This window comes from Nuphar pumila, chromosome 12, assembly GCF_984573655.1.
Source record: "Nuphar pumila chromosome 12, dmNupPumi1.hap1.1, whole genome shotgun sequence".
Taxonomy (NCBI): Eukaryota; Viridiplantae; Streptophyta; class Magnoliopsida; order Nymphaeales; family Nymphaeaceae; genus Nuphar; species Nuphar pumila.
In genome coordinates, this window is record NC_143260.1 from 27,666,251 (window position 1) to 27,675,742 (window position 9,492).

At 40.7% G+C, this 9,492-nt stretch overlaps 1 protein-coding gene across 1 annotated transcript; it reads right to left on the bottom strand.

Moving 5' to 3' along the window:
- Positions 1–4,048: 4,048 nt before the first annotated feature.
- On the bottom strand, positions 4,049–7,304 carry LOC149820417 (cytochrome P450 734A1-like). The gene is made up of 5 exons (XM_089983811.1): positions 7,016–7,304; positions 6,519–6,742; positions 6,183–6,433; positions 5,676–6,102; positions 4,049–4,602 (listed from the first exon to the last, which is right to left on the bottom strand). The coding sequence occupies exons 1-5, from the start codon at positions 7,287–7,289 to the stop codon at positions 4,123–4,125; spliced, it is 1,656 nt and encodes a 551-aa protein (XP_089839937.1). The 5' UTR covers positions 7,290–7,304; the 3' UTR covers positions 4,049–4,122.
- Positions 7,305–9,492: the final 2,188 nt, after the last annotated feature.

Below are 9,492 nucleotides of genomic sequence, written 5' to 3' on the forward strand. Positions count from 1 at the left end.
GGATCAAAATCAGATGATTCAAGAGCGTGTTCTTATAAAATCAAGCATGTAGGTCACGTCCGTACGGTTAGATTCAAAAGAAAAGAACAAAATCCATAAAAATCGTGGTTCACACATTAGTTCTCATATTTTCAGTTCTCATATTTCCAGTTCCTATATACATATAAAATTCCATAAGAATCAAGCATTCTGGACATAGAGATCATTTCCTGATTCTCTTTAAGAAATATAATAAAAATCAAGGCATTCCGGACAGACATAGAGATCATTTTACTGATTAACTTCAAGGCAATGCTATGCATGAGAAACAAAAAGAAGATCTCCATGATTGTTGCTGTCCCATCTTTTGAGACAAAGCATTGCTACCCAGCAATCACCATTCCGATGTGCCATCCATCTGCAGACAAAGAAGGGTGCTCTAGCAAAGTAGTAGCAGCACCCTAACCTTACAAAGCTTTAGTTTAATAGGCTAAACAGGAAGGGTTAGGAAAAGTGTCACTCTTGTGATCATAAAAAATGGTAGATCACGTGACTGCGCGTGCCCAGCCTCGGTGAGAAAGCCCAAGTAAAGAAGTCCCTTGTCTTTGTGATTTTTAACCTTTTTTTTTTATCTTTAATTAATTTGTTTTTAAACATAGGAAGTGTATAGACAAAACTTTATGGGGACCATAATCAACACGAAGGCTCATTGCCCCAATTGGGGAAGGAGATCAGGTCATGCTGAACATGCATGAGCATATAACTGTTTTGTTGATTTTTTAACTTTTCAAAATGTAAAACGGACGGCCACGATGTTGGCATGAGCAAAAAAGCTCATGTTCAGCATGACCTGATCTGCTTTCGCCCCAAGGAAGATCACGAAGTGGGAAGGTATCAAACACTTCACAGCCAACATCCCTAGCACTATACATGTTTATAAGTGCTAGCACGACTGCTCATGCAAAATTTATTTTCAGTTGTGTCATATAACCTAACTCAATAGGATGTCATAATGGTGCTTGCTCCTCATTAATAATAATAAAAAAAAAGTCAATGGGGTGATGTCGAACGAGATAGTCAGATGGTGGGTGTCTTGAATTCTGGACTCGCTTCAATATATAACTTAATCCAAAAATATTTTGGTGACAAGTATCATGGAAAATTTCAAGGGTTTGTGGGGGCAGTGGATGGATAAGACTAATTTTGTAATTTTCTTTTGTGTACCAGTTAGGGATTTATGCCCTTAGTCATATATATATATATATATATATATATATATATATATATATATATATATATATATATATATATATATATATATATATATATATATATATATATATATATATATATATATATATATATATATATATATCTGCTTCTTTTTGAGAGTTGGATATGAGAGTTTGGAGTCCGCTGTATTGGGGATTAGGGTTTTGAGAGCTCTGCAATATCTCACTTCTGTATTTTCTCACATCTTGCTCATCTCTTCGCCTGTGGACATAGGCCGGAGTGCCGAACCACGTAAATCTTGTGTCTTCTCTTATTCTTCTCTTATCTTTACCTTGTGGTTTGCTTTGTTTAGATTATAATTTTCATAACAGGTCTCAAGTTCTCTAATGCAACAGGAGTTATCTCCCATCCGGTTATTTGACTGGATAGTCAAAGGTCAGTGCAATGGGTGCAGACCAAAACCTAGTGCACACCTACCAAATTTTCTTTATACAAAATGAAATGATCAAGAATGTACCAAGCACTAATTACAGATTATCTATTGAGATATATGCAACAACTTCATAAGCACATAAGAAGGGCATATAGGCAATGCAACATTGCCATAGGGAGAAGCTCAAGTAGAAGATCATGGTCAGGCTCAAGCTGGATCCATATTCAATCTTGATAATTTTGCTTGACCCGATGTGGAACCTAGGAAAATTTGTGAGTAGGACCAGGTCTAGGTCCAGATTCAACTGGGAAAACCTGAGTCCAACCTTGTACTCTCATGACTAACAACCCTCTGTGAAATTATTTAATTCAATTATTAGTAAAAAAAAAAAAACTTCCTTCTAAAAAAAAGTAAAACTTCACACAAATCAAGGGCCTGAGTTTATCTCATATCTGACCCAAATTCAGGCTAGAATATCCAGTCCACAGACTGTCCATGTCTGATTTGGAGTCAGGTGGATAGGCTAATTGCTCTGACTATATATGCGGATCCAGGTCTGAGTCACATCCAGCTCGATTCAAGATTGCGCCACTGATTAAGATCTGGGCTGTTGGTTGTCAATTGGGATCATTAGACCTTGATTAGGACATACAAAGTATATAATCAAGGTGCTTTTATTATTTTTTTTTGGGGTTAATGTTGCCATGTCATTTTAGATTAATGAAATCAAGCAACCCCACTGGCATTGGCAGATGGAATTTGTCAGGTACAACTAATTTTATTTTAATTAAACTTAGCTACTAAACAAAATCTTAATACGTCTAGTCCATCAAACCCAAGTTAGATTGCAGCTAATTAAGTTTTATTATACTTCAATTCTTGTCCTTCATTAGAGAGTTTGAGCTGGGCCTCCAGAATGGATCCTGAATTAGACCACACGTCAAGTATATGGGAGCTGGATCCTACGCTTACCTGTATCCAGCTCATGTTTTTTTATAAAAAAAAAAGTAAAGAATTCTGTGTCACTTGAATTAGCCCCGATACATTTATCTGGATTTGGGTCCACAACCAGTTGACCATCAATCTAATTGGCTCAATGGGGCATCCTCTCTCTCTCTCTCTCTCAGAGTGGACACATAAACCAACTTGGTTCATGGATCAATAAAAACTCTGATTATACAAATTAAAGTTATTTCTTAGCCAGGTATATTGTATATGGACATTTCTTGTACCCGATCCAAATCCATTTATTGCTTCTAGACCATAGCGACAAAAGTTTAAAATGGGGAAAAAACACCAACCCATTTTCTCATGAGAAATTGAATTTTTTAAATTTCCTTGCATTCACATCAGAAAAATATCACTAATAAAATTTACCAAAAAATAAAAAATTCCAATAAAGAATAATTCAGGAAAAATGTATAATTCTACCAATTTTTTTGTTTGCATTGGCTGGGCAAAACATCATGTTTTTTTCTGAATAAAAAACACTGATATTTTGTCACACTGGTCCAGACCCTGACCTAGACCTGCACTGGAACAGATGAGCAATGGGATCGAGTCGATCGACCAAATCTTTCACCATACTGTAATATGAATGCTTGGTCATTTCATGTCATGTTCAGCCTTCCATTTCTGTCTTAAATTTGAAGGGTACACAACTGAGTTGAGAGGTCCCAACTATTGATGAGCCTGGTCCCATGTCAAAGTTGTCAGCTGAAAACGTTTCAATTACGTGAACAGAACATTTGGGAGCCATAAAAAACATGACCAAGTTCTCGAACTATATCAACTTTCGGTTAATATGTTGAGTATAATACGACCAAGTTTAAAATCTCGGGTAGGGTGCTGCTAATGGTAGTAGAAACAACATAGCTAGTGGAACATGAACAAGTTTTTGCTTGGCACCAAACCTGTTTTATATGATGGAATTCGCAAACTTGGTAGCGTTTTGCTTGCCTAAAAATTATTACAAATGGGAGTCATGATTTTGGTCGTGTTTTCACCCGCTTAAACAATTATAATATTTAAGCTATAACTTTGATCTCATGTTGCAAATTTTCATATCGCTTGTCATTAATAGATCTTTTCCTAATTCTTTCTACTTGCATCGATCTTATTAAGCTAATAACTCAAGATCAATTAATTGACAAAAAAAAAACTTTTTTTTTTCGACAGAGAAAGCTGTGGTTAGGCAGACCCATACCAGTTATACAAGGATACCGTTTGGGGTTCGAACTTGCAACGTCCCAACATAAGGTGACGTGCACTAACTGCTCCTGCCAGATAGGCAGAGCCCTTGTTTCTAAAAAAAAAACGTGTTGGGACAGAGGACAAGTTTTCTTTTTTTTTTTATACTTTTTTTAAGTGTTTAGGAATTCATTAATGCAGAAGACACTTTTTTTCAAGGATTCGCGAGTTACAAAGTCGTATAAAAATATTTGTAAGTATTCGATTACATACACGAGAATGAGATGCTACAAGCAATGATCATGACGTAGATACTGTAGATGGTGATGGCCGCGGCGAGGATCCAACGGTTTAAACGAGATCGGTCCACCGTGTTGTGGGTAAAGCAGCATTAGCACGGTGGGGGAGTGCCTATAGGAAGGAGACAGTCTGAAGGAGAAGCGCTGGAGGATGACAGAGAGCACAATCTTGGTTTGAAGCAGGGCCAGGTTCTGTCCGATACATGTCCTCGGTCCGAGTCCGAAGGGGAGGAACGACATTGGGTGTTTGGCAGCCCGGGCAACCCCGTCCGCGAACCGGCCCGGGTTGAACTCGCTCGCATCGCTGCCCCAAAGCCTCGGGTCGTGATGTACCGCAAGTATTGGGATCAGGAGCTCCATGCCGGCCGGTATCCGATACGTGCCAAGCACGACGTCCGATTTGGCTCGGCGTATCGTCGCTACGGTCGGTGGGTACAGCCTCAGCGACTCGTTCAGGATCATGCTGACCTGCATCCAAAAGAAGACCGACACGAAATTATTCAGAACTGGTACTGTCATTTTCAGATTGTTTCAGGGACTTTTCGGTAAATTCAGACGCGGGCTTTGCTAAAAAAGACATTAGAAAAACAAGGGATTTTTTTTTTGTTCTTTTGTGATTACTTTGTTCGATGACAACCTTGGGGTCAAGGGTATTTTGGTTATAAACATAACCAAAACTTTGAAACCCCAAAATGATTTTCTCTAAAAATTACAATTAATCGACAATTTTAGTAGAATAAAACTATAGAATTTCCTTTCAAATACCTCAAAATTATTTTTTAAATGTTTTAAAATACGAAAATGACCTTAATACCCTCAAGCCGCAGCCAGCCGTCGGCCCTTTTCCATGCGTACTTGAAGAGGAGCAGAGGGGCCCGGAGAATAACAAACCGAGGTTTCACAAAATAACAACACAACCCTGTTTGATCTCTGCTTTTCTCTGGCGGGCCTACCATTTCAGAAATAGCAAAAGACAGCCTTTTTTTTTTCTTCTTCTTCTTTTTGGAATAGCCAATATAGCCTTCAAACCCTTTGCTTGTACTCATCCCAAAACCTTTGAGAAATGACCATGCTGCCCTTGCTGCCAAAAAAATGTAAACGGATCTACAAGGGTGATCTGATCACTATCTTGATAAGAAGCGACGTTTTTCTCTTCTCAAAAGTGTAACCAACCGTTGAAATAGCAATTTTTCTACTAATCAAATAATACATAATTGAAAAAAAATAACACTTTATTTTTTTTTTTATATTTACTCGAAGTCGAAGAAACCGCTCATAAGACGAGAGACCTAACCCCACTGGCTCTATCGCCAGGCTTAGGCTTGTCCAATATAGGTGACCCAGGCAAAATAACATTGAAATTTCGAGAAAGCACGAAAGATTATCTGGTTCAAATATTTGTTCTTCCTTTTTTTTAGTGCAGCAATTCAGTTGTATGTGAATTATATGTGAGACGTCATTCATTAGTACTGAATCCAGTGTTCAGTCCAGCCAAGCAGGCCCAAAAAATGACGAGAAGGGGAATGTGCTGGTGGGCTTACCGTCTTGAGCTTGGCGATGGAATCCCTGGTGGGGACGGCACGTGACCCGCAGTGCTGGATGACTTCAGCACGTGCCGCCTCCTGCCACTCGGGGTGCATGGCCAGCAGCACCGTCGTCCACGTCAGCAGGTTGGACGTCGTCTGCTTCCCGGCGAAGAAGAAGGCCTTGCACTCCTCCACTATGTCCTCCACCGAGAACGCCACCCTCGGGCTGCTGCTGCTGCTGCCTGGCCTGTCGCTGTCTGGCGATGGAAATGCCGGCCGCTCGCTGGCAGCGATCATCCTCTCCAACAGGTCCCGGTTCTGCTCTGCATCATTTTTCTCGTGTTTGACTTTGGCTTGCCTCTTTTGTATTAAATCTGTTAAGGATTTCCTTACGTCTCTGTCCAGTCTCCGTGTTTGTGCATTCTTCTTAGTCGGCAGGAATCTGTCGACATGAAGTTTCATTGGTTCAGCTTCTTGTTGTATCGATTCTTTTTTTAAAACAGGCAATCGATGGATGATTACCTGTATCCTGGTACGAAGACTTTGTTGAAGGCTTCCGCAGCGAAAAGCATTTGCTGCGTTTGGAGCCTGAAGACTGACCTTCCGTCCTCGTGACCGAGTCCGAACAATGTTCTGGCGATGACATCTTCAGTTAAGCTCTGGAAACACTCCGCGACGTCAATGTTCTTTTCACCGGTACCGGATTCCAGCGCCTCTTCCTCCCATTTTCGGACCATCTCCGCCACCGTTTGCCCGATCACCGGAATTAGCACCTGAAAGCAGAGGGCAAAGTTTGAGGTAGGTGCCTTGGCGTTTTTTCAGATGAAACAGAGTCTAGAGTTGGGGAGAGAGAGAGACCTTCAAGTTTTCCATGTGGAAGGTGGGAGCAATGATCCTTCGATGGTGAGCCCATTTCTCTCCCTTGAGGCTCAAGAGGCCATCGCCCTCGAGTTGGCGAACCAGAGGGTGCGGCTCGTTTTTCTCGTAGAATTCAGACTTGGACAAGAAAATCTCTCGGATGAGCTCGGGATCGGCCACTGTGAGCCTCGGTGTAGGCCCGAACCATATCAGAAAAGTGCTGCCTACAGCCATTAGCAAACATTCCTTCTACAAATCAGCCAACCCCAACAGAGTAAACAAGTCAAAGTGTAAAAGAGAGAGAGAGAGAGAGGCCATTAAAGCTCTGCAGCAAGCAGACTCAAGAAAAGACAAGTGACACACTGAGAGGAACAGGAAAATACAGGCTAGTACCCATTGAAACTTGAAACCAAGAAAAATGGAACAAGCCAATAGAACAGGAAAAACACAAAAGATACGACCACGTAGACAGAGAGAAAAAAAGAAAGAGAATGCACCATAGATCTTCTTCCAGTGGTGGTAGAAAGAGAGGACCCTGGGCAAGATGTTGTGGGAGAGGGGCATGGGGTGGGAGGAGGCCTGCACCATCAGGGATACCATCTCCCTAACGTTGCCAATCAAGGGCCTGTAGGGAGGACCCCTTATCCCCTGCTTCTCAAAGTGGGTTTCTATCATTCTAGGCCTCCACCACACAAATGCCCATGTTTTCACTATCCCCAGCCCCATAGCCATGAGAACCAGCACCACCCACAAGAAGATGAGCTCTCCCATCTCTGTTTTTCTTCTCCTTAGAACACACTGCCTAGAGAGAGACAGTAGTGCCTTTTCCTTTTTTCCAATGCTGCTGCTGCTGCTGCTGCTCTCTCTCTCTCTCTCTCCCTCAGCAAACAAATTGTGTTGTGGGGCGCAGAGAGAGAGAGAGAGGGAAGAGGGCTACTTATAGGGATTGCAAGGCCGGCGCCGATGGGACCGCCGTCTACTAGGTCAATTAGGCATGAATTTGGGAGTTTTGGTATGAGAGGAGGGTGTTTTATCTTTTCCTCTACCCAGTATCCACGAAATGTGGCTTTCGTGCACGTTTAACCATATGTTCTTGCACCTGCCGTTGGATCAAGAAAACCACAGGAGAAGTGGGCCCACACCAAGCACTTCGACCCTTACAAATCTCACTTGAATCTCTGCCATCCAATTGAATTTCAAAATTGATAATTGAGATGAGGTGTCGTGCCTTGTATGACTTATTCACCTTAACAACAGTACCCCACATCCCTTCTGTCCTTAGCCACCATCCTACTGCTGCACTACACACTGTAATGGCTGTTTTTGTAGTTCTCAAGTCATCTCCTAAGCACAGAGGAGCGATGAGGTGGAAGCCCAATAATTATGAATAAGTAATTCTCATGAAAAATCTGTTATCTGCATTGATTGATTTTTCAACTCTTAGAAAAATCCATCATACATATTGAAAAAAACATAGTCCAAGGGCTAATCTCTACTAAACCAAAGATATAGATCATGTCTAGAAGGTCAGGTTGAAAAAAATTAGTGCTTTTTCACTAGAGGGTTTGAAAACTACAAAGAAAGCAACCATTATCTTTAAATATAAATATATAAAGTGAGGGAGAGATATGCCCAATAAATTATAAAGAAATACTGCTATGAGAGAGAGAGAGAGAGAGAGAGAGAGAGAGAGATGGTGTTCTTGGAGGACGTCTCTTAAATTTGGACACATAGGAACAAACAAGGGCGCTGTATATTAGGGATGCCTCTTCCCATCTTTTGCGGGGAAACAGGGTCGACAGAGTGGGGACACAGTGGGTCCCATAAGAGGCAACCCTAGCCCTACTCTTGCCCCAATAGACCCTAGACACTTGGGGCCCAACGTTGCCCAACATCTCTCTGTCTCTGTACGTACATTTCTTATGGCCTAGCTATTGTCCATCTCACACTGCATTCCAAACCAATAATTCTGATCCTGATTTCTGAAAACCCTATTTTTGGTGTATAAAAAACCAAAATTCAAAAAATTAATTGCAGATGGCCCTTCCTTACACTGTTCCACAGCTCAGGCAGGTTTTGGACAAACCCCACAAGGAACCTTTTGTCCTTTTCTCTCTGTCAGGAAGGCAGCCAATCATTGAAAGGCAGGTAGTGGCAAATGGAGGGTATTTTGGGCATTCTCTGTGACTATCATGGTTGTTTATATCAAGAATTATTTTTATTTAGTCATTGGCATGTACAATCTAGTTGGTAGCTGTAAGAAACTTTTTTTTTTTTTTTTAAATAGCCTTTGAAAATTATGTACTTTTAGCCGTTTGATTCGTACCATCGCTCTCTCTCTCTCTCTCTCTCTCTCTCTCTAGGTAGTTATTCATATCTTGCTTCACATCAAACTTATTACTGCATTAAAATAAAAGGAATTTCTCATGACTCATGCTACTATTTTGTCACAGTAGTTTGTTGTTAGGAAAAAATGATTGCCATAGTTTTAAAAATCTTTTCCTTATTCTCCCCTACCTTTCTCAATAAAGGTAAGTAAGCACTGAACTTTCTCTCTAAGCCCTACATGTGGGTACTGACATGAGAGTTAGGGTCAGTGATACATCTGGGATCAACTACATGGGGACCCACATTTCTGCAGAATTTGTGGTCCTCGAAAGAAGCCTGTGAAATAAACCGTTAGATATTCCAGGCTAGACTTAGGGAGTACATCTGATATGTAGAAAGTAGCATGGTTTTCATGCTGTCATTTCTCTTGTACATATCCTATATGCGTATAGAAGAGTCTAATAATAGACCCTTATCTCCCTGAATCTTAAATTAATGAAATTCTTCCTCTCTCTCTCTCTGTAAAAAAAAACAGTTTTTTTTTCTATAATTCAAACTTTCATGCTTCCAAATCTCATCGGGAGGCTTGATTTTCAAAGAATTCAAACTTTGGTTCAATTAATATAATTTATGCTTATTAGAAATT

Excerpts from the sequence above, each read along its gene's own strand:
- LOC149820417 (XM_089983811.1), bottom strand. The coding sequence starts at position 7,289 with ATGGGAGAGCTCATCTTCTTGTGGGTGGTGCTGGTTCTCATGGCTATG. Across the intron at positions 6,103-6,182 it reads GTCTTCGTACCAGGATACAG|ATTCCTGCCGACTAAGAAGA; the intron begins GTAATCATCCAT and ends TCATGTCGACAG. Across the intron at positions 4,603-5,675 it reads CCATCGCCAAGCTCAAGACG|GTCAGCATGATCCTGAACGA; the intron begins GTAAGCCCACCA and ends TTTTGGATGCAG.